The sequence below is a fragment of the Moschus berezovskii genome, chromosome 19, assembly GCF_049115385.1.
Source record: "Moschus berezovskii isolate FMDL1 chromosome 19, NW_MosBer_1.0, whole genome shotgun sequence".
Classification (NCBI taxonomy): Eukaryota; Metazoa; Chordata; class Mammalia; order Artiodactyla; family Moschidae; genus Moschus; species Moschus berezovskii.
The window spans coordinates 63,921,624-63,948,440 of record NC_142478.1 but is presented as its reverse complement, the minus strand read 5'-3'; the positions used below and the strand labels follow the sequence as shown (position 1 = coordinate 63,948,440).

The following is a 26,817-nucleotide window of genomic DNA, read 5'->3' as shown; positions in this document are numbered from 1 at the left end:
ACTCCCAGAACTGTGAAAGAAAACATTTCTGTTCCTTTAAGCCACTAAATTGGTGGTATCATGGCAACCACAGAAAGGAATACACTAATATATATATTTTTTTCTGTAATTACCAAAGGGCTTCCCAGGTGGCATTAGTGATAAAGAACCTGCTTGCCAATGCAGCAGACATGAGACATGGGTTCAATCCTTGGGTCGGGAAGATCCCCTGGAGGAGGGCATGGTAACCCACTCCAGTATTCCTGCCTGGAGAATCCTATGGACACAGGAGCCTGGTGGGCTGCAGTCCATGGGGTCACAAAGAGTTGGACACAACTGCAGTGACTTAGCATACACCAAAAAACAGGACGTAGCCTGCCTTTCGGCTTTCAACTAATTGTAGGTACAAGCCATCCAAAGCACCATGATGGTTCAAAATCAAGGGGCACTAGAAAGCTGAGGGACCCAGGGTCGTCAGGGAACCAAGGCAGGCTTCCTGGGGGATGTTTGGAGCCTGCCTTTCACATTTTGCATCCAAAGGTGTTCCCAGGGGCAGGGACAGTTGTAGCCTCGACAGAGACGGGTGGTTTCTAGCACATGGCGGGTCTAAGGTCTATGCCAAGACGGCCCATCCATCAGCTCCCTCTGTCCTCTCCTGGAAGCGGGGCTCGGGAAAGGCGGGGCCCTACCTTGGAGTAGGCCAGGTGTCGGAAGGCCTTGCGGGCCTCCAGCGGCTCCAGGAACTCCACGATGGCTGTGACACCGCCCTCCGGCAGGAGCACGCGGCCCAGGCTGCCGAAACGGCTGAAGATCTCCTGCAGCTCAGCCACCAGGGTGCCCGCGGGGAGGTTCTTCACCAGGATAACGGTCTTGCTTCGCTCGGCGGCAGCCTACAGGGAGGGGACAGCTCAGGTAGGATGATGGAAGGGAGTCACTGGCCCTCCAACAGCAGCAAGTGATTGGTGGGTGAATCGGATCAGGCACCCATGTGAGACCTTGGTTACCAGGCCTTTAGGAAGCTGGCCCAGGAGACCCTTTCCTCTCTGGAGGGGGATGAGGGGCAGGGATGAATGTGAGGGCGGGGTTGGACGCCCCTGCCCCCGGTCAAATTCCAGCCCCTCCACTTCTGAGGCGTGTAAGATTCTGACACTGCCCGACCACAGCCCTCGCTGGACCTTCCGGAACACTCCAGTCATGGCCGGGACCTGCATCCCTGCACTCAGGGTCTCTGCCAGGAACTGCAGACTGCCTGTCGCCACACGAGTGAGGAGTTAACACCAGGTGGGAGCAGCCCATGGTCCTCTGGAGTTGGTGCGTCCCCAGTCCCTTGGGTGGGACAACTCCGATGTGAGTTGGGTGGGTGTCCCCCCGGGAAAGCCTTAGCCTGCCGCCCCAGCAGCATGGCCTGTACTGGGCTCAATCCCCCCTCACCCTTCTCGCCTGCGTGTTCTGTCCAATGAACTACCTGCGCTTGAATCTGTCTCTGAACTGGCTTTTGGAAGAACCCAAACCAAGACACCAGGTGTCTGATCTTGAGACACGCACTCAGCTATGGCTCAGCCGATCACCCTTCATGGGGCCACTGCACCCATTTCATGGATTATTCCGGGAAAGGAGTCTAGCAAGTTGACATAAGCAAACTGATTCAGTATGAGCCGGCTAATGTTAGCAATTATTTTCTTAAAAATGAATGGCAGATGGAGTATAAGAGCTGAAAAAATTAACGGGAAGAATTCCAGGCATGGGGTCTATCTGGGTGCAAGTCTCAACTCAGCCACTGGTCTAATTTGAAACCTCTGATCAAGTGTTTTTCCTCTAGGCCTATTTTCTTTTCCTTTGTTTTATACTGGAGTATATACTTTGGCCACCTCATGCGACGAGTTGACTCACTGGAAAAGACTCTGATGCTGGGAAAGGTTGGGGGCGGGAGAAGGGGACGACAGAGAATGAGATGGCTGGATGGCATCACCGACTCTGTGGACATGAGTTTGAGTGAACTCCGGGAGTTGGTGATGGACAGGGAGGCCTGGCGTGTTGTGATTCATGGGGTCACGGAGAGTCGGACACGACTGAGTGACTGAACTGAACTGATACTTGGTAAAGAATCTGGACAGAGGAGCCTGGGGGGTCACTAAGAGTCGGACGTGACTGTACAGCTAAACAACACAGCTGACTTACAACGTTGTGTTAGTTTTCAGGTTATAGTGAAGCGATTCATTTATACATACATTCGTTCTATTTCAGTCTTTTCCCATATAGGTAATTACAGAATATTGAGTCGAGTTTCCTGTGCTCTTCAGTAGGTCCTTCTTTTTTAAAAAAACGTGTGCTTATTCTCTGGTCATGTGGCTTGTGGGATCTTAGTTTCCAGACCAGGTATCAAATCCATGCACCTTGCAGTGAAAGTATGGAGCCCTAACCACTGGACCACCAGGGAAGTCCCTAGTAGGTACTTTTTGGCATTTTTTTGGCCACACCACTTGGGTACTTAGTTCCCCAACCAGGGATCAAAACCACTCCTGCTGCAGTGGACATACAGTCTTAACCACTCTGGACCACCAGGGAAGTCCCACAGTAGAAGATCCTTGTTGATTATCTATTTTATATACAGTGGTGTGTATTTATCAATCCCCAAACCTCATTTATCCCTCCCCACCACATTTCCCCCCTGGGAACTGTAAGCTTTTCTTTGAAGTTTGTGAATCTGTTTCTGTTTTGTAAGTCAATTCACGTAATTTTTTAAAGATTCCACATGTAGGAGATACCATGTGATGTTTGTCTCTCTGAATTAATAATCTCGAGGTCCCTTCATGTTGCTCTAAATAGCATTACTTCTTCTGGCTGAGTAATATTCCATTGTAGGTATGGACATCTTCTTTATCCATTTATCTGCTGATGGACATTTTGGTTGCTTCCATGTCCTGGCTATTGCAAATATTGCTTCACTTAATATTAACATGAATCTTTTCAAATTAGGGAAGACAAAAGGAGAAGGGGGACCCAGAGGATGAGATGGTTGGATAGCATCAACTCAATGGACATGAATCTGAGCAAACTCCAGGAGACAGTGGAGGACAGGCGGCTGGCGTGCTGCAGTCCGTGGGGTCAGAGTTGGACACAACTTGGACTGAACAACAGTAACCAGATACACACCCAGGAGTGGGACTGCTGGGTCATGTGATAGCTCTGTTTGGTTTTTAAAAGAACGACCATACCGTTCTTCATAGTGGCTGTGCCGATTTACATTCCCGCCAGTGGTGTAGGAGGGTTCCCTTTTCGCCACAGCCTCTCCAGCATTTATTGTTTGCAGATTTTTTTGATAATGGCCATTCTGACTAATGTCAAGTGATACCTCATTGTAGTTTTAATTTGCATTTACCTTCTAAAGGAGATCAGTCCTGGGTGTTCATTGGAAGGACTGATGCTAAAGCTGAAACTCCAATACTTTGGCCACCTCGTGATGAGTTGACTCACTGGAAAAGAGTCTGATGCTGGGAAGGATTGGGGGTGGGAGGAGATGGGGACGACAGAGAATGAGATGGCTGGATGGCATCACCGACTCTATGGACATGAATCTGAGTGAACTCCGGGAGTTGGTGATGGACAGGGAGGCCTGGCATGCTGTGATTCGTGGGGTCGCAGAGTCGGTCATGACTGAGCGACTGAACTGAACTGAACTGAATAATTAGCAATGCTGAGTATCTTTTCAAGTGCCTTTGAATATACAGTTGAAGAAATGTCAACTGAGATTTTCTGCCCATTTTCTGATGGGGCTGATACTGACACTGATTTTTGACATTGCGCTGCATGAGCTATTTGTTTATTTTGAAGGTTAATCCCGTTGATCACATCAGCTGCAAACGTTTCCCCCCCATTCTGTGGCTTGTCTTTTTGTTTTGATCATGGTTTCCTCTTCTGTGCAAAAGCTCTTGGGTAATTAGATCTCATTTTTATTTTCATAGCTCTAGGAGGTAGATCCAAAAAGATACCGCTGTTATTTATGTCAAAGAGTGTTCTGCTTACGTTTTCTTCTAAAGGTCTCAGTTTGTGCATCTCCAAATTGGGCTAATGGCAACACCCACCTTTTAGCTATAGGCCTCCCGTGGTTGCTGTGAGGGCTGAGTGAGGAGAAGGGGATAGAAGCCACCGGCAGTGGGGGAAAGGCTGGGCACCACAGGGTGTTTAGGTGTAACTCAGGTCGCAGAGTGCCCCTGTTAAAAGGCATGGACTCTCGGGCCTGCATTCAAATCCAGCTCCACCATGACCCAAGACGAGTGAGTCTGTGATTGTGGGCCTTTCTGCACAACCGGAGCACAACGGTGCTGCCTCTCTGGGGTTGCAATGAGGGTGAAAGAATTAATAAAGCACATTAACGTAAAAGAGTGCTTTGGGAAGCCCTAGTGAACGTTAGATACAAGCACATTTTCTTAATTCATCCATCTGCTCACCCTCGAGATGCCCCTACCCATCATTCCCACTTCCGATGCGCCCACTTACCATCCAACCATGTAAGTATCCTTCCACTAGCTACCTGTCCTTCCACCTGAACCATTCTTTTATGGTGAAACGCTAAGCTTTGGTGAAGCTGAGAAAACTGCAGATTGGGGGTGTAAAGCCCTGAGACTGAGTCCAGGCTCCTGCAACAGACTCACTGTCTGACCTTTTGGTCCTCCCCTCTCTGCCCCCAGACCTCAGGCTCCTAGTCTGCAAAATGAAGTGTGTGTGGGGGGGGGGTGGGGGTGGGGGGGTGGCGATGTCAGGTGTTTCAGCAGGCCCTCGAAGACTTCACTGTCCAGACACCTAAGAACCTCTACCAAGTGGTGCAGAAGCACGTGGAGGAACCTCCCCCAACGTGGCTCAAGAAAGGTCTCAGCCCCCAAACACAGCACAGGTGCTCTTAGTAAGGTACTGGCAGGGCCAGGGAGAGACAGGATGAAGGACGCTTAGGGCTCCCCGCAACCTGTGTAAGGGCCTCCCTGCTAGCTCAGTTGGTAAAGAATCCGCCTTGCGATGCAGGAGACCCTGGTTTGATTCCTGGGTCAGGAAGATCTGCTGGAGAAGGGGTAGGCTACCCACTCCAGTATTCTTGGGCTTCCCCTGTGGCTCAGCTGGTAAAGAATCCGCCAGCAATGCAGGAGACCTGGGTTCGATCCCTGGGATGGTGAGATCCCTTGAAGAAGGGAAAGGCTACTACCCACTCCAGTATTCTGGCCTAGAGAATTCCATGGACTATATAGTCCAAAGGGTCGCAAAAAGTCAGATATGACTGAGCGACTTTCACACACACACCCAACCTGTGTGCAGAAACTCTTGCCTGCCAGCCCTCAAGAGACACCATCCAGCACTGACAGGCCAGGAATCTGAGCCAATGATCCTTCTTACTTTAATTGACAGCTGCAAAGTCAACGATGATCGTCTTTGACAGACTCGACCCTCCAACCCTTGCTCACATCCCTTGATGTTGAGACTCCCACCCCCGAGGGCACCCACCTGACTGAAGGAGTCCAGACAGACCCCGTTGTCGAGGAGGAAACGCCGCACTTCCTGGACGAGCTGGGTCTCCCCCAGGGCCACGCGCACAGCCACGCTGCCCTTGGTCTCCTGCAGGAAGGAAAGGGAAGATGCCCTGTCGGCTGTCGGGCAGGTAACAGGTCAGCTGTCACACCTCCTAACAGTCCAAGAAGGAGGCATGGATAGAGCGAGACCCTATGGATGCTCCCCGTGAATGCCCGCTCTGACTTGATGGTTCTGGATTCCACGTCTGTCGGGGTGAATCAAGGACCCCACGTTCACCCCTCCACTTGTACGTAAGGGTCTCATGTCAAGCTCATTCTCTCTTCGGGGATTCTATACAGACTCAGCTCCACCCTCTGTTCAATTTCTGCTAGAATCTCTCAACCATGAGCAGCCCACTCACTCACTCTGTCCCCCTACTTGGCTGAAGCTTTCTTCAAGTCATCACGCCAATGCACGGCGCCTGAGTTAATGACCTCATCTCCTCCTCTGCTGGAAGGGTCAAGAAGAGCTGGACTGTTTCCCCTTATGGCCCTGCTGCCTTCCGCCCAGAACCACTCCCCAAGAGCAGGTCCAGAGTGCACCCTCCCCTGCCCAGAGCAGGGGACACGTCAGACGGGGAGCCCACTCACATGGTCGAACACTTGACTCTTGGTGGCGCTGTACTTCTGGGCGATGGCGTCGGCTACGGCGTTGGGGCCCATGAACAGCGTGTTCCAGTTGTGAGAGCTGGGGCAGGACAGAGGTCAGATGGACGGTGAATGGGGGAGGCTCTTTTCAGATGCAAAGCCTGTAAGAAAGGAGCTCCTGGGCCTGCCTCCGTAAGTCCCCAAGGCCTTCTCCTGCTCCATCTTGCCTGGTGTGGGCCAAACCCCCAGGGCCCACAGACAAGAGAGCCACGATGATATTAACACCCCCTCAGGTCCATCAAGCGCTCAATCTGCACCAGGGACCAAGTGCTTTGCTTACGTTAACTCACTTGGTCCTTACAATACCATGGAAGTGAGGCCCCACTGATTCTGATTCTCCCCATCTTGCAGATGGGGAAACTTAGGTGCAAAAGGTTACGGATGAGGGGCTAAGGTCACCACGAGGAGCCGGGACTGCAGGGGGCAGGGAGAGGAGGGACGAGGGCAGGGGAGCCCGGGTAGGAGGCGGGTACGGACCTGGAGCTGTTGGCTTTGTCCTTGGACTCTTTCTTCTTCTTGTAGGACGAGGATCCCGGGGTGTCGGCATCCTCACTGGCCTCCTTCTTGACGGTGGATGGTAACACGTGGAGCATCCTGCCCTGGAGGGGGGACAAGAGGAAGGAGGTGAGGACAGGCAGGGGGCTAGTGCTTCTATATCCTGCCCGGGGACGCTGGCCTCTCCACGCAGGGGCTGGACCAGTGCTGAGACTTCTGTCTTAAGACGGGGGCCTCAGGCAGAACACCCACGAGGTTAGCACAGGGGTCTGACACCGCCCCACAGAGTATGCTGAGCAGTTTGTAAGCAACACCTGGAGGGCTCTCCACCCCACCCTGTCCCTGTGAGCACGTGTGCTCCATGTGGGCGAGGATCTGGTCCGGCCTGGCACCCACAGGGGATCAACAGATCACTGACGAACGAATGAGTGACAGGAAAGGGAGGCGCGTGTGCCCAGCACGTTCCTTGGAAAGAGGAGCTTCTTACGTGCTATACTGTGGCCATTTCAGCGCCCGGTTCAAAACTCCTTCCTTCTTTACGCCTCCTCCAAGTGGCATTTCTCAAGCCAGAGAGCATGTTCATTTAATCCACAAACACTTTTTAAAGGCCAACCACATGCCAGGCGCTCCTCTAGGCGCTCAATCAGGGAGCAGAACTGAGCAGACCCTGCCCTCGGGGGGGACCCTCCCAGCAGCTCGGATCAGGAGGTGTCTTCATGGGCACTGGGTGTGCGTCCCGAGAAGCTGGGCTGCACGTCCGTGCCTGTGCACGTGATGTGCACACACTCGCGGCCTCCTCCCACCGCCAGGGCCCACCAGTCACCCGCCAGCCCACGGGCCATCACCTGGAACACCTGCCCGTCCACCTCCGCATAGGCCTTCACAGCGTGCTCCGGGAACATGAAGGTGATGAAGGCAAAGCCTTTGGGCTTCTTGGTCAGGCTGTCAATGGGGTAATGCAGCTCCGACAGGGGGCCTGAGGGCAGGAAGGGCGTCAGTGTCCTGTGGGCCGGGGCCAGGTCTGAACAACGGGCAAGAAAACTCTGGGCACTAGTCAGGGGAGGGGTTTTAACCAGTGAGAGCATGAAGCTAAGGCGGCTGCTGGGCCCAAGAAAGACAGCGGCAGGGGGCTGCTGTGAGACCCCCACCTGACAGGTCAGGGCGTCCTTCCACAATCCTTCGTGCGTCTACCCTGAAAGCAAAGGGTCTGGGCTGGGCCCTGCCTCCACCACCCACTCCCTGTGTGGCCACACAGCCATAGTCTGCTGGCCAGCCACCAGTCTTTACGGGGCTCAGTCTTCTCATCTGTAAAATGGTGTCATGAGTCCTCAGCTCAGAGGGCAGCGGGGAGGATTAAATGCTCTAATACATGTCATACACTAAACAGGGTCTGGGGTCACACAGGGTCTCAGAAGCATCCGCTGGGACAGTATTACAATGCTCGTGTTAAAGTACACCCTCTCCACTGTGCACACCAGGGTGCAGCCACGTCCTCCTTTCCAGATGGATCACAAGAGTCTACTGAGCACCCTCTCTTCTGCGCTGGCCCCGCCGTGTAAACCAGGGCCCTGGCCTGTGTGGGAGGATCTGGCAAGCAGGACACAGGCTGGAACGTGACACCCAATTTGCCAGATGGCTGAATCCTACTCAGGGTTCCCTTCTCCTTCAGACAGGGCCTCAGCCAAGCTCCTATCCTTCTCAATCCACAGCTGATCTCCAAACAGAAGTGGAGATCCCCCTCTGGGGGATCTTAAAAGCATCTCGACCTGGCCCCTACCCACCGTTTTGTATCCCTACTTCTTTCCTTCTCTTCAACAACCATGACCTTACAAACAAGCACAGCCCCGTGTGCCAAGCTCAACTACAGTCCGTGTCCGGCAAAATAATGCTAGCAGCCACAAGGAAAAGAGCCCTCGCTGGCAAACCTATCTGGATGCTTGGTCTGAGAGCAGGACTATTTAGACAGCAGATTTCAGACTGGAGAGCACTTCATATCCACACACAGTGAATGGGCTTCCAAGACCAAAGTCAGGATTTGGACACCAGGGATATCTCAGAAAACCATACCCAACCCTGTAAATTCTGAGTTTTAATGAGTGAGAGCTAAGGGAGTCTGGGTTCAGATCATGAAAGGTGGCTGTGATGCTGTCTAGGACTTCAAGCTCCACTATCTACATCCTGTCTGACTGATAGCAGCTCAGAGATCGTGAAGCCCATTTTGTGGATGAGAAAACTGAGACCAGCGAGGGAAGTCATCAGGCCAAGGTTAAGCCTCGGCAGACAGGGACTCAGACCACTTGCCCTGGGTGCGTGCGGTGAGCTGGAGGCCACTCCCCTACCGTATCTGGAGAAGAGCTTCTCCAGGTCCTCCTCGGAGCTGGTGTAGGGCAGGTTTCGAACAAAGAGTCTCCCGGAGTCGGCCAGGTCCTCCTCCTCTTCGTGCTCCCCGAGCGTCCGGCCTTGCCAGGGTTTGGCACCATTCTTCAGGGGCGCCTTGGCCGCGGGGACATTCCTTTCCCTGAACACCTCGATGTAGCGTCCGCCTGGGTGAGGGAAGGCCGTCAGGGCCCGGCTGGGGGGAGGCCTGGAACCTGCCAGCTTCCAGACTCATCGCTGCTGCTGCCTCCCAGAGGCCATGACGAGGGCGGCTGGGGACGGCACTGTACGCCAGGCTCTGCTCACCAGGGTGGCAGCCCCAGCTGAAGTCGGGCCTGAACGTCACTCAGCCTGCAAGCTCGGCTTCAGCCCTGGGGGAGCTGGCCTGGGTCACGGGGCTGCATCTTCCTGATTCCAGGACCCGGTCCCTGGCGCTGCCCCTGGGAATCATCTCGGGTGACAGCCCCATCCTGGTGCTGCCACTCAGCTGTGTCTGCATTGCTCTGAGCACCTGACTAGACCGCAACCACCACCTTCCCTCTACACGCACATAGTAGCTGCTCAGTAAATCCTACCACCTGGCCTGCGAGCAAGACTCCTTAGGTTACTCCCTTCTCTAAGAGAACTCGTGTCCTCACATGAGTTCTCACATGATGGCTGGATTTGAGTCACCTATCCAGGGATGGGTCAGAGATCACGTCCTTGTATAAAGTCCAGAGACCTCCCAAGTCTGGACCTTGCACTTGCTGTTCCCTGTACCAGAATGGCCCCGCCCCACAAAGCCAGAGCTGGTTCCCTCGATTCCTCCAGCTTTTGCTCCAACGTCACCAGCTCAACATAGTCCAAGCAGATAAGATTCTGCTTCAATGCTCCAATCCCGACCCTTGCCTGCATCTGTCCACAGCATGGCCCCTCTGGTTACCGCCCCTCTCCCCCCTCTCAATGTAAGTTTCCTCTACAGGAAACTCAGCCTCATCTCTGGCCTAGGAGGGCAGGGGCCTTATCCTCAGTGCCCCGGGCAGTGCCCGGCAGCGCACAGCAGACCCCCGACGTGACCTTACGGAGCAAGTGAATGAAAGAAGCCCTGCCGCCACGCGGCCATCCTTACCCATGTACTCCCTGTCGCATTTCAGGGCCTTCCTCACTTCCTCTTCACTGCTGAAATCCACAAAGACGTACCCTGCGAAAGGATCAGGACAAACGTAAGGTCGGGAGGCTGCAGACGCTCATGGGAGCCACGAAGGAACACTCACCCTGTGCTAGGTGTTTGGGGAAACCTACAGTTTTTGCCAAATCTCACAGATTCTTCCTTCCACTCCCCTCTCCCCAGGGCAAATTTCCCTCTGCAGGAAGTGTTCTGACCCTGTGGCTGGCTTTCGGGAATGAAAATGCTGGACTGTGGGAGTCACAAACACGGGCGATCTTGGCCTCCCTCCTGGCCTCACCCCATGCTGACCAGTGCCTGCTCCTTGGCCTTCTCCAGACAAGTGTCTGAGGTGGCAGGGCTGTGCCCAGCTTGGCACCAGAGGGGCCACCTGCACAGTGACTGCCCGTGGCTCTGACTGGCACAGACAAGGAGGTGCCTTTCCAAGAACCAGGTGCCTTTCCAAGGAATCTTTCCGAGAACGAGAGGCCTCGACTTCACTGGGCCTCAACCCCAAGAGCCGCAGAGGGGCCTCCCCTCCCCACTTTTCTAGAGGCGTGCTAAGACCGAGGTCTCCGACCTTTTGGGCCCCAGGGGCTGGTTTTGTGGAAGACAACTTTTCCACAGACTGGGAGTGGGGATGGTTTCAGGATGATTCAAGTGCATTGCATTTATTGTGCACTTTATTTCTAATATTATATTGTGATAATGTGGTAATTTGAGTGATGGGAGTGGCTGTGAATACAGACGAAGCTTCCCTTGCTCATCGGCTGCTCAGCTCCTGCTGTGCAGTTCCTAACAGGCTTTGCATGTGTACCAATCCATGGTCCAGGGTTAGGGAACCTGAGTTAAGTGATGTGCCCACGGACACATGGCTAGCAGGTGGCAGGGCCGTAATTTGTGCCAAAGGCCAGTGTTTTGGTGTGTATCCCAAGATCATCCCCTTGGGGACTGCAAAAGCCCCCACCCCAGCCTACCTGCCTCCTCAAGCCCTGCCCCGGACCCTCCTGTCACCAGCCAGGGGACCATCCTGAGTCTGATCGTGGCCTCTTCTTGCTTTCAGTCCCCGGGGGTCCCCAGCCCCTGGGCTGAAGGCCGCAGTCATTACTGAGACCCCAGGCCTGGGAGCCGGGCCCTACTTCCACAGCTGAAAACCTCATACCAGGATGCCCGCGGCAGGGGACAGGCGGCAGACCCTGTCCTGAGGACTGTCACATTCACTGAGGTGGGGACCACAAAGAGGATACGCAATCACTGTTCCCAAAGCATCGCCACAGTTCAACTGCCCCAACCTTCCAGCCCAGGCACCTGTCTAGCCAGTCCCCCCGGAAACAGCCCCGGCCTCACCTGTTTTGTTCCCATGAGCATTTCTCACTATTCGAATGGCCACGGGTTTCAGAGGTGCCAGGAATTCCATGACATTTTTCTGGAGGAGAAGAAAAAGTTTTCGTTCCCCATTTCAATACAGATTCGGTCTGTATCTCGTTAATTACCAGTGAACTCAAGCATCTTTCTGGGCCATTGAACTCTTTCTCTTAGAAGATATCCTCGCTTCCATCTACTTTTCTGTTGGGTCATCCACAGCTTCCGATTTCTACTTACCTGTTTGTAAGTTAAAGAAATGAGTTCTGTCTGTTGTTTGTGTTATAAATGCCTGCTGTTTGCCTTTTGACTTTATGATACAAAGCTGCCTTCAGTTCAGTTCAGTTCAGTTGCTCAGTCGTGTCCGATTCTCCGCGACCCCATGAATCACAGCACGCCAGGCCTCCCTGTCCATCACCAACTCCCGGAGTTCACTCAAACTCATGTTCACAGAGTCGGTGATGCCATCCAGCCATGTCATTCTCTGTCGTCCCCTTCTCCTCCCGCCCCCAACCTTTCCCAGCATCAGAGTCTTTTCCAGTGAGTCAACTCATCGCAAGAGGTGGCCAAAGTATTGCAGTTTCAGCTTTAGCATCAGTCCTTCCAATGAACACCCAGGATTAATCTCCTTTAGAATGGACTGGTTGGATCTCCTTTAGAGAAGTTTTAAATGTTATCTAGTCAATTAATCCATCTTCTTCTTATGACTACTGACTTCTGCAAATTACTTAGATGAGATGTCATTTTGACCTGTCGCACTGATAAAGAGGGATGCCCAGGGTTCACAGGCATTCTCATACACTGCTGAAGGGAGCATAAACTGGCCAAGCTTCCAGAAAGCAACTGTCCTTCTGTATCCAAGCCTTAAAAATGTATGTGCAGGAGCTTGTATAAAATACTTATACAAGCCAGGGCTGGCAAACCATAGCCCACAGGTCAAATACTGCCCACAGCCTACAAGCTAAGAATGGTTTTTACATTTTCAAAGGATTATAAGAAAAAAAAAATAAAAGCACAACAGAGATCATGTGCCCACAAAAACCTAAAATGTGCACCAACTGATGTCGATAGAGAAAAGCCTGCTGACCTCTGATCTCAAGAAATGTGCTGACTGCATCATTATTCAAAACAGCAGAAGACTGGAAACAACACCCACGTCTCAGTTTAGGGGGCTGGGTATAAGAGACATACGAGATGTGGGGTTCGATCCCTGGGCCCAGAAGATCCTGAGGGAGGGCATGGCAACACAACCCAGTATTCTTGTCTGGAGAATCCCCAGGGAAAGAGAAGCCTAGCAGGCTACAGTCCACAGGGCTGCAAAGAGTCAGACATGACCGAAGTGACTTAGCAGCAGCAGCAACAGCAGTGAATATAACACAGTGCATCCAGGGTAAGGAATAGCACACAGGGGACGTCGCTGGTGATCCAGTGGTTAAGAATTGGCCGTGCAATGCAGGGGTTCGATCCCTGGTCAGGAACTAAGATGCCACTTGCCCCAGAGCAACTAAGCCCACATGCCACAACTACTGAGCCTTCGTGCTGCAACTAAGACGTGATGCAGCCAAGTAAAGAAGAGCATGCAACGTGAAAAACGGTGTTGCAGCAGAATATTCAACATTCAGAAATATTTATGACGTAATATGATGGGGGGGAAGTTTCAAAACAGTTCCTGCTGTAGGACTGCATTTTAAAAAGGAAAGGCATAGGTCAGTGTCTGTATACAAAGAAAAAAAAATCTCTAAGAAGATACACCCAGAATTTATTAGTGGTTGTCAGGGAATGGGAAAGAGATGTGGGGCTTGGAAGAGCCTGCTCCAATCTGCCTGGGAAGGTCAGTCTTTCCACCGATAGGACTAGACCTCTAAGTCATTAGTCCTGCATCCTAGTATCCTCTCTACTTACCACTCCCCTCTCTCAAGGCAGTTGGGTTGGCAGTTTCTATAGTCATTCCAGCAATAGGCCATTTTTGTTTTTTTGTTTAGCTCCACTAACAAAATTTCCTACACTGAATTATACTACTTTCGTAAGGAGAGAAACTTACAGAGTGTTCTCTCTTGTATAGATTCAGAGCCAGCAAACTATAGGATGCAGGCCAAATGCGGCCCGCTGCCTGTTTTTGTAAATAAAGTTTTACTGGCACACAGCCATGCCTACTGGATTACCTGTCATCTAGGGCTGCCTCTGCTACAACAACAGGGTTGAACAGTGGTGACAGAGATCAGATTGATCACAAAGCCTTAGGTATTTACTAGCTGGCCCCATTTTAAAAGTTTTTAGCAGAGATAAGCTTGCCCCCCCCTAGTATAGATGATCAAGGAGGGAGCTCAGTCTTTCTCTGTCTCGGTATAGCCATCTCTGTTTTCTGACCTTGACAATGCCCAAGACTCTATGTCTCAGTCTTTCTGGCCCCCAGTTCCCTCCAGCTCAAGTCCTCAACTGACCCCGAAGCCCCTGTGCAACAGAGGCTCCAGGCACCCTCAGCTTTGTCTCCCCCTCCCCAGGGGCTCGCTGCCTCGCCCGGTTCCTGGCACTCACCTCTGTGACGTTGAATGGGGCTCCCCGCAGTTTCACAGTGTGGGGGGTGGTGGGTTCCTTCTGGCTGGCTGGTTTCTCGGTCTGAGTGATGGCAGAGAGCAGAAATGATTGCACTGAGCTCCCAGGTGCGCCTGCAAGAGGAGCCGGCCTGGGCATCCCAGTGAGCGTGCTAAAACCCCTGCCACTAGGCAAACGGGCGATGCCCGAAGCACTGTGTCTGCCACGGATGCGGAGTCTGGTCAGGGCCTGGTAGGAGATTCCAAGCCTCCATGTGGCCCCAAGATGAGGGTCGGAACCACAGCCTGGCTCACGAGCAGGGGCCACAGGCCACACGGAGGGGCAAGAGACTTGGAAGGAGCCCTCAGGTGACATTTGCCACCACGGATTCAGGGCTTACTCTATGCCAGACATCGTACAAAGCACTGTGCAGACACAGCCGTCCTCCTGAATCTGTAAAACAATCTTACAGAGGTTACAGGTTTGGGATGTCTTCTGTAATTTTAGAATGGAAACAGCTCTGAAAAAAACTTAATTTGGGGGTTAATTCCTTTGGTAATAAAACTTTCCCTGATTTGGACTCATTTGCTGGTAAAATCTGCTCTGAGATGTTCCGGCACAATTTAGGGTTTACAATTATCCCAAGTAGATGAGCGATCAGGTCTAACATCACTGCAGAAAGAGTCATGTGCTTTTGTGGGGTGCTGCCCTGCATGAGTTATGGGATTCCTCCCTGAAGCCTGCAACTTCTGAGTTCCAGTGCACACTCAGGCACGGGAATTGACCTTCATCTAAGATGAGGCTCAGCGAGTCCTGGGAATCAGACACAGGGACCAGGGCTCGCTGAGCCTCATCTCAGGTTAAGGTCAGAGGCCGGAGGAGAAGCACTTCACCTCGGGACCCATGGCTGCTCCAGGTCAGAGCTTGGAGTTGAACACACAGTTCCCTGACTTAGCCACACCTGACTATCTCTTTTGAATATGTATTTTTAGGAAAAGAGAACAGGAGACAGAAATTATGAGAGGCAGAGAAAGAAAGGAGGGAGAAGAGAAAGAGAAGGAAGGAGAAGAGGGAATGAAGACCCACAGGATGCGGGACGCTGTCCTGAGCAAAGAGAAGCCTCATGTGGGAGACGGGATGGCCGTCCTGGAAGGCAGCGCCCACGTTCTAATCTAGACTCCAGAGCCTGGCAGACCTGGATCTGGGTCCTGACTCCCACCACTACCCAGGCATGACTGTGGGCAAGTCCCTTCCTTTCTCTGGGCCTCAGTCTCCTCACCTGTAAAATGGGACAAGAAACTCCAATCCCCCATGACTACCATGAGATTCAGTGACAAAACAACATGCCTGGTATTGAACTTCACATGTAGTCAAAGCTCAATTAATTTCATCTACTCTTGCAGATCGTGGGCTCACACCTGCCTCCTTTCCTACTGAATACTAAGTATAGTATATTCAAGATCCGTTTTCAGCTTGTTTACATCCCCCCAACTCTGGAGTGGCAGGTAGCCTCTCTCTTAGCGATAGGAACCAAATTCAGAGAGGGAGTGTGCTTGCGTGGGGTCATACAGAAAGCTAGCAGCTGGGCTGAGAGCTAAAGACAGGTCTCCAGGGTGCTGAACTATTCTTCCTTAATGTTAAACTACCCACAAAGGGGCTGCAGGGAAGGTAGCCGAGGTTCAGGTCTCCCTCCCCAGACTCCTCACAGATCCACACACCTTGGCTGGGGCTGCCTCCCTGTCCTGCTGTACGGGGGCAGCAGAGGAACCCTCTTCCTCTGACTCACTCCCCTCTTCACAGTTCACAGCTTCATCTTCACTCTCCTCTGAGGATGGTGACTCAGCCGCCACCACCTTGGACTTCAGGTAATCCATGTCGGACAGCTCCTTCTGCACGGCTGCCTTGGGTTCCTTGGGTTTGAGGCCATCCTCCTCTGGAAAGATGGAAAGACTGGGAGTTGGTGATGGTTGTGAGCAAATCAGACGGCTGGGGTGGCAGACAGCGTGGTGGTGTGACAGATTAGGTGCCAAGCTCACAGTAACCAGGGGCCCCCGCCAAGTCGCCCTGGTGCCCAGCAAGCCCTTGGATAAATAACTAAAATGACCGTGTTCTGACAGTTTCCATGCTCCATGTGGAGAACTTCAGGGCTCTCTCACCAGCCTCTCTCACCGGCCAAGTGTGAGGCTGCATGACTTTTTGAGACCCTAGAGAGGATTTTTACTCCTTGAGCCAGACCTGCCGGTGGCTCCCAGGCCTAACAAGGAGCTCGGGTTTTACCCCAGCTGCTCTTTCAGGGGAAATCCAAACTCCTCGTGGGGTCTGGTGAGCTCACTGGCTTCTCTGCCGGCCCCCTCTGCTGCAGCCGCCCTGAGCACGTGGACACCCCCTGGCTCCTGCTCTTCCCACTCATTTGCCATGCCTTTCCCTCTGCCTGGAACCCCTCCTCACCCTGCACCCGCTCTGAGTCCCCCCAACTCCCACTGAGTCCTTTGGATCCCAGCTTTGCACAGAGACTTTACCAGTCACAAAACTCACCTTAAATTCACTCCTTTGCCTTTCAACCAAAGTTGATTCCTGCCTCTCGATCACCGCACTCGCCACGCTGAGCCCCTCATGGCCCCTTCTAAGGACAGAGGCTCATCCCTCACCGCCTCTGTTCAAGGACCACCCTTCTCCGGGGCCTCTCCCACCCCCCACTTCCTGCTTTCTCTGCAGCACTCATGTTCACATCATATACTGAATCCTGAATAAAGCAATCAGCCTGATTCCTTTACTGTTTCTTTCCCCACCAGAACGACAGCTCCACGGGAGCAGACTCTCTTGTCTTTTGCTCACTGCTACATCCACTGCCTGGCGCACAGCAGGTGCTCAATCTGAGTAATCCACCGACTGAATAAGGGACCAGGATCGATCAAGTCCGACGTACCCATGGTCGGGATAATCAACCCTTATGGGGCAGCATCTGATTTGCTGACTCTCAGGTCCAGCCCGGAGGGGTCCCAGGTCACTCGTGCTCAGGTGCGGGCAGGTGCAGGGCGCACACTATAGCGGGGAGCACACCCTCACCTTCCGAGTTCTCCCCATCTTTCTCCTCCTCGCTCTCTTGCCCTGAGTCGGAGTCAAAGTTCAGGTAATCATCGGCTGGCTTGCTCTTCCCCTTCGAGGGCTCAGCATCCAGGGCATCGTTCGCCCAGGTGGCCACCTGTGTCCGCTTCTGGTGAACCGACAGGAACTCCTGGAACTCATTATCATCTTTCAGCTGTGGGCGCCGGAGAAGCGGCAAGAAGACAGAACAGACAAAGGTCAGGGAGGGCTCACCCTTGCTAACTCTTTGGAGAGTAAGCACGTTCTCTGAGGCCATGTTCCGCCAATCTCCAGAGGACTCCCGGGGGCTGGGCTGGTCCTAGGGAGGGTGGCACTGGACAGAAAGACGAAGAAGCCACAGAGATGTGGCAAGGGGAGACGGGCGGCAAGGGTCGTCTCTGCTGCCCACCCTCTGTGTGGTCACCAAGACAGACCCACCTTCTCCAGTTCACCTGCGACCTTCTTCTTCTTGTCATCCTATAAACAGAAGGCACAGGTGCGAGGGTCAGAGATGAAAGGAGCTGGAACCCCACTGCCCTGGGAGGGCTGCTTTCGGGAACCATCCAAGAGGGATTCCCAGATCCCTCTACCTCCCACTACCCTGCCTTCCCGGGGTGACCGGTCTGCTGACACCCGGGCTACGGCCGGGAGTGACTGTCCACGCACTTTCTTAGCTTCCGTGGAGACGGTGTCTTTGTCTTTTGGGGGTGGCTTGGACTGGCTCGGTTTCTGAGCATGCTTGCTCCAGGCTCGGGGCTTTGTTGGGTCCCCAAAGGACTTGCAGAGCTCCACCTGCGAGAGACAGAGAGGGTGATGGCGACACCGGCCACTACGCCCAGCACAGGTGGGCGCTGACCAGGGGCAGCGGATGGGTAACGTAGACCAGTGCTTCTCATTCGGGGACCAGTGGCAACACCATCCCCTGTGAGCTTGTGAGACACACAAATTCTTGGCTCCTCTCCCCCAACACAGGGGATCAGAGACCCTGGGGAAAACTGCTTCACAAATGCTGCAGGGGATTAACAAGCACAAGGATCTGAGAACAGTGAGGAAGACCAAAGGCATCATGGTCTGGGAGGGGCCAGGCACTGGTCTCGCACATGGACAGAAAGAGCCAGGGCGGCCCTGGTGACAGGCAGGTGGGGGTGAGGTCCACGCCCGCTCACCGTGATCCGGGACGTGTCGATAAAACTCTTGTTGAGATGGTTCAGCGCTGTCTGGGCCTCTTCCTCGGACTTGAAGCCGATGAAGCCAAACTTGCGGAACTTGCCATCTTTGGTGAACTTGAGGCTGCAGTCTGTCAGCGTGCCGAAGGCAGTGAAGAGCTGCCGGAAACGCTCCTCCTTCATCTAGGACAGGACAGGAATGGTGAGGGAGGAGCCGGGAGGCCTCAGAACCAAAGGGACAAAATGGGCTGGGAACCCGAGACCTCGGGATTCCTCCCCTTAGGCGGGGCAGTGGCAGAGCATGCTTTGTGGTTGGACCTGGTTCTAACTCTGGCTCCAACACTTATCTGCTGTGTGGCCTTAACCAAGTCCCTTCATCAATGAGGAAGTCAAGACTCAGAATAGCTGCACTGAAATCCTTCAGGCCTGTGGGCTGCTAGGAAGTTAATGAGACCTGCTATGCCAGGAGCCCAGCATCATAGCTGCTACAATGTAAGCATCTAATAAACACCTGTCACAGTAGATGTGTGAAATAAGGAATATGGCAAACTACACAGTGTTCGCTGACTGTGGTAGACAGGAGTAAGCATCTTTACAGCTTGCTTTCAGGACTCCTCATAAGCACCGTTCTATGTCCCAGCAATAAGCTCTCAACTTTGTTTCTTGGCCTATTTATACCCCCAAAGACTATCTGCTGACTCCCACTATGAAAGATAAGAAACCTACCTCATCCACTCCTCCCTTCCAGTCTCTGTTATTTATTGTTTTTTAATGCTTTCATCATTTACCCTAAATAGGTTACTTTAAAAATATCAATTATCGGGGGCTTCCCTGGTGGTCCAGTGGTTAAGAATCTGCCTTGAAACGCAGGGGACACGGGTTCAATCCCTGGTCTGGGAAGATCCCACACGCTGGGGAAGGACTAAGTCTGTGGACCACAACCTGTGAGCCCTTGTTCTAGAACTTGTGCTCTGCAACAAGAGATGCCACTGCAGTGAGAGGCCCTCACCCTGCAGCCAGAGAAACCCCCACTCAGCGATGGAGACCGAGCGCAGCCAAAAGTATATAAATAAAAAAAATATTAAAAAAAACCACATCTATTACTGATCCATCCTTTAGCTTTAGGCAGCATCTCTTGATGCCTCACTCTGATGAATGAGGATTTCAGTATGGCGACCCTTTCTTCCCCTCTCAGCTACCACCTCATTTTGCTTCTCAGTATGGCGTGTCTCTTCCTATTGCATGTCTTGTCTGATAAATGAAAGAATTAGTTACAAACAGTTGAGGTAGGAGCTGACAGTTTGCAGGCTTACTGTGTGATGACATTAAGGATTCTGAGATAAGGAACTTGTCAAGAGATGCAAGTCATAAAGATGGTTACTCCTGGAGATGGAGGTCAGGACAGAACAAAAGTCTCTGCTTGGTGGACCAGTGGCTAAGACTCTGCGCTCCCAATGCAGGGGCTCCTGGTCAGAGAACTGAATCCCATATGCCACAACTAAGAGTTCAAATGCCACAACTAAAGATCCCACAGCCAAATAAATACAAGAAATTTTAAATAAAGACTTTGCTTCTCATTTTATACTGAATTTTGATAATCATATGATAAGTGCTCCCAATCTGCCATGGAGAAAAAAAAAAAGGTAAAGTAAAAAACCACAAAAAATGAAACAGAAATGGCTTTATGTTCTTACTCTAAGGAGTACAGATCTCTCATGCCATCCACATGGCACATTTTGTACCTGGGGAATGAGCTTACTGGCCACACCAGAGGTGGAGGGGCCTCTCCATCCAAGGAAAAGTCACCGTTAAATAAGTACAGATAATCCTCTGGGGCAGAAGGCATCTAGCCATCTGACACTTCACATTCAACTATTTTTTCACTCATTTATTCAGGATGCTTTTATTGGAAGCCTAGTTCATTCTAAAGGAGATCAATCCTGGGTGTTCATTGGAGGGACTGATGCTAAGGCTGAAACTCCAGTACTTTGGCCACCTCATGTGAACAGTTGACTCACTGGAAAAGACTCTGATGCTGGGAAAGATTGTGGGCGGGAGGAGACAGGGACGACAGAGGATGAGATGGCTGGATGGCATCACCGACTCGATGGACATGAGTTTGAGTGAACTCCGGGAGTTGGTGATGGACAGGGAGGCCTGGCGTGCTGTGATTCATGGGGTCGCGGAGAGTCGGACACGACTGAGCGACTGAACTGAACTGAACCACAGTGCCAGGTTCTGTGGGCTCTAGGCAGTACGGGATTAAGTGGTTTAAAGCCTTTCACAGTCACTCAGTTTTCTTAGAACTATTCATTCCTACTGCCCTCAAGGCGAGAACCGGGAACCGTAACGCGGGTACCCAGCCTATTACACCCCATTTTCCTCCCAGACAGAATCCCAAATGGAAGAAGAATACAGGTGCGGTGTCTAATTCAGTCAGAAGTCAACAAAAAAAGTGATCGAACAAGAGGGTTACGGGAGCAAGGCATTCGACACGACGTGGGGACTAGCATCTCCCTGGGAAAGAGGTTTCGGGTACCAAGGGGCCCGATGTAAAACCTTTAAGAAGCACTACCCGTCTCTCCCAACTGTCAAATGAATCCGCCGACAACCCTGCGGAATCCTCCGGGAACCCTGCCCGAGAGAGAAAGCCCCTTAACTCTCCCCAGGCACCTCCCTCCCAAACTCCAACTTCTCGCTGGGTCCCAATTTCAGATTCTCAAACCCAGTCTCTGTACTCACCCCATTCGGGAGGTTCTTCACGATCAGTCGCGACATGGCCAACTGTCCCACTGTTTCGATTTCAGCACGAATAGGTAGCGACTACCACCACCAACTTTCACGCTACCGCTCTGGGCGCCGCCATCTTTGGCAAGCCGGAAGAAGGTCACGTGCTCGAGACGTAGCCCGCCTCTACGGAAGTAGGCGTGGCCGAAGACCTACCCAAGGAAGTCACACCCTCTAAGGGGCGGGCGTGAGTGCTTGCATCCTGCGCAGGCGCAAGCTGTTTGGCGGCGCCTGGATAGGATATCGTAATGGCTAGGCCGGCAGGGGGCGCTCGTTCGTAACATTGGCAGGGAATTGACTGTCTGGAGCAGTGTTTGGGGCTGTGCTTAAGCGGAAATCGTTTTAGCTATCTTTTCTATTTTATTTTTTTATTATTATTGAGCTTTTTACTGGCCCTGTGAATGGGGGCAGGATTAGGGAATCTAGCCTGTCTTTGAGACGTGGGCTGAGGCTCAGACAGGCTGCCAGGTACCGTGAATCATTTACTGAGCATCACCTGTGAACGTTCAGTTCAGTTCAGTCGCTCAGTCGTGTCCGACTCTCCGCGACCCCATGAATCACAGCACGCCAGGCCTCCCTGTCCACCAACTCCCGGAGTTCACTCAAACTCATGTCCACAGAGTCGGTGATGCCATCCAGCCATCTCATTCTCTGTCGTCCCCTTCTCTTCCCGCCCCCAACCTTTCCTAGCATCAGAGTCTTTTCCAGTGAGTCAACTCGTCGCGTGAGGTGGCCAAAGTATTGAATGTGCCAATTGGCAATGAACAGCCCATTTTGCAGACAAGTAAAGCAGCTTGCTCAAAGGCATAGAGCTGTTAAATATAAAGTCATATTACGTGATAGGTATGGACAAGGAATATTGCCTGCCAGTTCAGTAAACAGTGTTTGCAGCTGCAAAACCATCAGCCACTGCAGCTGCCCCCCAAAGGTGCCCCCTGAGGGGAATTCAAGATGGAGAAAAACAGGATCCTGACCCTAGGTGGCGAAGATATCAAAGGAATAATTTCCACAAGGCCAGACTCTTGCATCTTTCCACACATAGAAAATCGCTACAGTTGTTAATTTAAGATGTCTGTTTTTCCAGAAAGTCCTATGTATCCTGGCTCCTCCCTTACCTCTTCGGAACCGTGCCTCAGAGCTATCTGAGAAGCCCTAAGCTCCTCGGCTTAAGTCCTCAGTAAATCTTCCAAATAAAACACAATTTCTACTTTGTAGCTTGTGCATTTTTTGCCAGTGGGCATAGGATCTTGGGGTGTTTTGGTTTCCCACCACCTGTCACAAATTTCCAGAGACTCAGTGGCTTAAAACAACAGAAATGTATTCTCTCACAGTTTTGGGGTCCAGAATTCCAAAATCAAAGTGTCTGCAGGGCTTCGTTGCCCCCAGAGTTTCTGGGGAAGGATCCTTCCTGAGTGTCCCAGCTTCTGGTGGCTCCAGGGGAATCTTGGCTTCGTGACTGCATCACTCCATTTCTGCCTCCATCTTCATATTTGAGTCAAATCCATCTTCTCTTTTTTTTTCATGAGGATACCTGCTACTGGATGCAGGTCCCATCTTTTTTCTTTTAAAAGTAATTTTTATTGGAGTATAGTTGCTTTGGGAGGCTTCCCATGTGATGTTAATGGTTAAAAAAAAACCCACCTGCCAATGCAAGAGATGTAAAGAGATGTGGGTTCGATCCCTGGGTCCGGAAGATCCCCTGGAGGAGGGCTTGACCACCCACTCCAGTATTCTTGTCTGGAGAATCCCAGGGACAGAGGAGCCTGGCAGGCCGTATAGTCCATAGGACCGCAAAGAGTCAGACACAACTGAAGTGACGTAGCACACACTCATAGTTGCTTTTCAATGTGGTGTTAGTTTCTACTGTATAGCAAAATGAGGGGCTTCTCAGATGGTATAGTGGTAAAGAATCCGCCTGCAGTGCAGAAGACACAGGTTCGATCCCTGTGTTGAAGGGCATGGCAACCCACTCCAGTATTCTTGCTTGGAGAATCCCATGGACAGAGGAGCCTGGTGGGCTACAAGCCATGGGGTCACACAGAGTAGGAGACGGCTGAGCAGTCACGCACAGCAGAGTGAATCAGCTATGTGTGTACACATATCCCCTCTGTTTTGGATATTCTTCCCACTGAGGTTACCACAGAGCATTTAGAGTCCCCTGAGCTATACAGTAGGTTCACTTATCTATTTCAGCCATAGAATCAGTAGTGTATATATGTCAATCCCATCTCCCGATTCATCCCACCACCCCCTTTCCTTCTTTGGTGTCCACACGTTTATTAGGGCCCGTCTGAAATCTAGAATGATCTTATCTCAGGATTCCTCAGTTGAGATCTATGAAGACCCTTTTCTAAGTAAGGTCACGCTTGCAGGTTCTAGGGAGTAGGAGGTGGGCATGTCTGTTCAACATATTACTTGAGGATTTACTTGCTTGGTAGTAGGTTACTCCGAAGGTCATACTTCACCCTCTCCATGTCTTACTTAGACTGTCTATGTAAGACATACTGTGTGTTTCAAAGAAAACAGACACCCCAATGTAAAAATGAACCCTCAAGTCTAGAGTAGGTGACAATGGGTCACTGTGTTTCCAAGACATTCAATTTATCCAACAGTTATTTATTGATGGGTATGAAAGTGCTCTTTAATTAAATGACAATTAGGGGGTTGTTTTCTGCACTCCACAACCCTGGTGGGGCCCGGCCCGAGCAGGCTTTACAAGGGAGCTCTGAGATCTTAGCCTTTTATGAGAGGGCAAGTGTGGGTTGCCCAGCCAGGCCTGGTTTCATGTACTTTTCTTTTATTATTTTCATGAACTGCCTTTATTAAAATGTGCAACTAAATGTAGCCTTCTCTCAAGAAATTCACAAATCAGAAGGCTTTTCAAAGGTCTTAAAAGAAAATGGAATGCTCTCGGCTAATCACACAGCCCAACTCTGGACCAGAAAAATATGGTCCCCACATGTCCAGGAAAGGAAGAACCTGTATATCCTGATGCATTTAATAAACAGCTACGTTGTAACATTATTATTAGTCTTCCTGCTTTCCTGCCTTCTTGTTTTGTCTGCTGCCTCTTTTTCCTTCCCAGCAGATATAATGCAGGGGCACCTGGATCCTACCAGGCTGGCCTCTCTGATTACACCTGAGGGTTAAAAAGAAAAAAGGCAGGTAAATCTAAACTGACTCCCATCAATCATGCTGCCTTCACAAAAGTTCTCAGGCAGTGAGAAGTCTGTCTAGACCCTGCAGTAACTCATTTCCTGGCAGGGAGGGGCCAGTGGTGGGGAGAGATCTCAGAAGGGTTGGAGGATGGAGAGAAGAGAGAAACTTGGACCCTTGATTTCTTGCACACGAAGCTTCTGATTATGAAAAAAACATCAGACAAACTCCAATGAGAGGACAGCTTACAAAGATCCCTGATCGGAACTCTTTCAAGCTGTCGAGGTCACCCAAAGGAGAGACGTCTGGAAAACCATCACAGCCAGGAGGAGCTGAAGGCTGTGGGTTGACCAACTGGAATGTAGAATCTTGCATGAGATTCTGGAAAAGAAAAGGGACATTGGAGGGGGGGATTGAGAGAGTCCGAACAAAGCGCGGATTTCTGTTAGTAATAATATGGGGTTAGCCCAAAAACTCATTCGGGTTTTTCTTAAGATCCGACAAAAAGCCCAAAGGAAATGTTTGGCCAATGCAATATATCACTATGGGTTGGTTCACTGTGACAAACATACCAGAGTAATGTTTGTGGTAGGAGCAACTGGATGCAGGGTGCATGGGAACTCAAATATTCTCACATTTCTGTATATCGAAAATGATTTTAAAATAATCTGTTAACTAACTATGTCTTTAAAAAGATATTTTGAAAACTAAAAGAGAAGGATGAATACTGACTCAATCAGTATTTATAGAGGTGGAATAATCGCCAAGGCATATTAAATAGGGCAAAAAACATGGTATAGAAGGATGTTCCCCTTGGTGTAGAAAAAAACTGGGGGGGGGGCATGTGGTCTTTCTGAACACCCACTTCTGAATGCAGGGCAACAAACCATGTCCTGGGCTGGGTTTGGCCTGTCCTGTCACTGTTTTTGTAATGACTTCATAGCTAAGGAGGTTTTGCACGCTTTTTTAATTTTAAATTTGTTTTGTGATTCCATGTGGCTTGTAGGATCTTAGTTCCCTGACTAGTGATCAAACCCAAGTCCCCTGCATTGGGAGTGCAGAGTCTTAACCACTGGACTGCCAGGGAAGTCCCAAGGTTTGCAAATTTTTAAGTGGTTGAAAAATAATACCAAAAGAAAATCTGCATTGTGTGACCCATGAAAATAATGTAAATTCACATTTCTGTGTCCATCAGTAAAAGTGAACTGGAATCGAGTCCAATATGCTCACATATGTCATGTCTGTGGCTGCTTTTGTGTGACGACAGCAGAGGTGAGACAGTGTGACATGCTTGCAAAACTGAATCTATGGACTGCCACCTGGTTCTTTATAAAAAATATTTGCTGAGCCACTGCTTGGCTAGCTCTGGGGGAACAGGTGAGGAATTGGTAACAGTTTTCTCGAGGAAGAAGAACAGGATGGCTGGGGGGAGGTGGGGTAATTGTTGCTGGGTGCAAGGTTGATTTTTTTTTAATTGAATTCATTTACCAAATGCAATGTTGAAGAGGAATTTGGGCTTTTTCAGGCCCATGGGTCAGGGGCTTGAAATATTTTAAGTCTAAAGAAAAAGAGCAATGCCCAAATGCTTTTAAGGCATTGATTATTTGACTGTTTAGAAGGGCTTTCCAAAGGTAGTACCCTGGTCAAGGTGGGTCAGCGTGCAATCAAGAAAGGCTTCCTGGAGGCAGTGAGCCTTGATAACTGGCAATTGATGTGTTTGGACTTAAAGGCAAAGTTGTGATTAAATTGAAGAGGAAGAGCTGAAACTCTGCATTTTGCTGGACATGATCCCTGATCCATGCTGCTCCTAAGTCCCTTCAGTCATGTCTGACACTTTGCAACCACATGGACTGTAACCTGCCCAGCCCTCTGTCCATGGGATTCTCTAGGCAGGAATACTGGAGCGGGTTGCCATGCCCTCCTCCAGGGGATCTTCTCGACCCAGGGGTCAAGCCTGTATCTCTTACGTCTCCTGAAATGGCAGGAGGGTTCTTTACCACTAGTGCCACCTGAGAAGCCGCCCCTGAACCATGGATAATTAGCTAGTATCCATGTTTATCTGTTAGAAGAAGTGAAGGGAAGCATGAATGTCAGAGCTCAGAAGTCACGCAGCCACGATTCTAATCTGGCTGTGATGGAGCGAGGGTAAGGATGACCTCGGTTATTCCCTCTTTTCTCCCATCCTCAGTGTAGAGACTCAAAGTCCTTCCCATCAAGAGAAAGCCCATTTCTCCTTCCTGCATTGGGACAGGCCGGCTGGGGGACTGGTTCTGATGGACAGAACGGGGGGGAAGTGGTGGGACTATATCTGAGCCTTGATGATAGGGGGCTCACACGTTGCCATCTCTCTGGGAGCCCCTTCCACCCTGAGGACAAGGCCAGGTCAACCAGCAGGAGGAGAGACACACGGCCTGGTCACTCCACCGTCCCAGTTACAGCTTCCTGACTGCCCAAGAGGATCACCAAGGAGGCATGGCTTGAAAAGCTAGTTCATTTCCTGACTTCGGCCTCAAGGTCCTATGAGGTCCCTCCA

General features: G+C 51.2%; 1 protein-coding gene across 1 annotated transcript in view; it reads right to left on the bottom strand.

Moving 5' to 3' along the window:
* The window catches only part of RBM19 (RNA binding motif protein 19), a 122,810-nt gene extending 101,583 nt beyond the window's left edge, over positions 1 to 21,227 (bottom strand). Inside the window, exons 1-15 of the mRNA XM_055404341.2 lie at positions 21,084 to 21,227; positions 18,342 to 18,524; positions 17,842 to 17,967; positions 17,614 to 17,652; positions 17,158 to 17,350; positions 15,810 to 16,024; positions 14,095 to 14,175; positions 11,545 to 11,623; positions 10,162 to 10,233; positions 9,017 to 9,220; positions 7,523 to 7,653; positions 6,660 to 6,781; positions 6,126 to 6,222; positions 5,470 to 5,580; positions 669 to 869 (exon numbers count right to left, since the gene is read on the bottom strand). Coding sequence (XP_055260316.2) covers positions 669 to 869; positions 5,470 to 5,580; positions 6,126 to 6,222; positions 6,660 to 6,781; positions 7,523 to 7,653; positions 9,017 to 9,220; positions 10,162 to 10,233; positions 11,545 to 11,623; positions 14,095 to 14,175; positions 15,810 to 16,024; positions 17,158 to 17,350; positions 17,614 to 17,652; positions 17,842 to 17,967; positions 18,342 to 18,524; positions 21,084 to 21,119 — 1,890 coding nt within the window. The 5' untranslated portion in view covers positions 21,120 to 21,227. The remainder of the gene's footprint in view (positions 1 to 668; positions 870 to 5,469; positions 5,581 to 6,125; positions 6,223 to 6,659; positions 6,782 to 7,522; positions 7,654 to 9,016; positions 9,221 to 10,161; positions 10,234 to 11,544; positions 11,624 to 14,094; positions 14,176 to 15,809; positions 16,025 to 17,157; positions 17,351 to 17,613; positions 17,653 to 17,841; positions 17,968 to 18,341; positions 18,525 to 21,083) is intronic.
* Between the last annotated feature and the right edge of the window lie 5,590 nt (positions 21,228 to 26,817).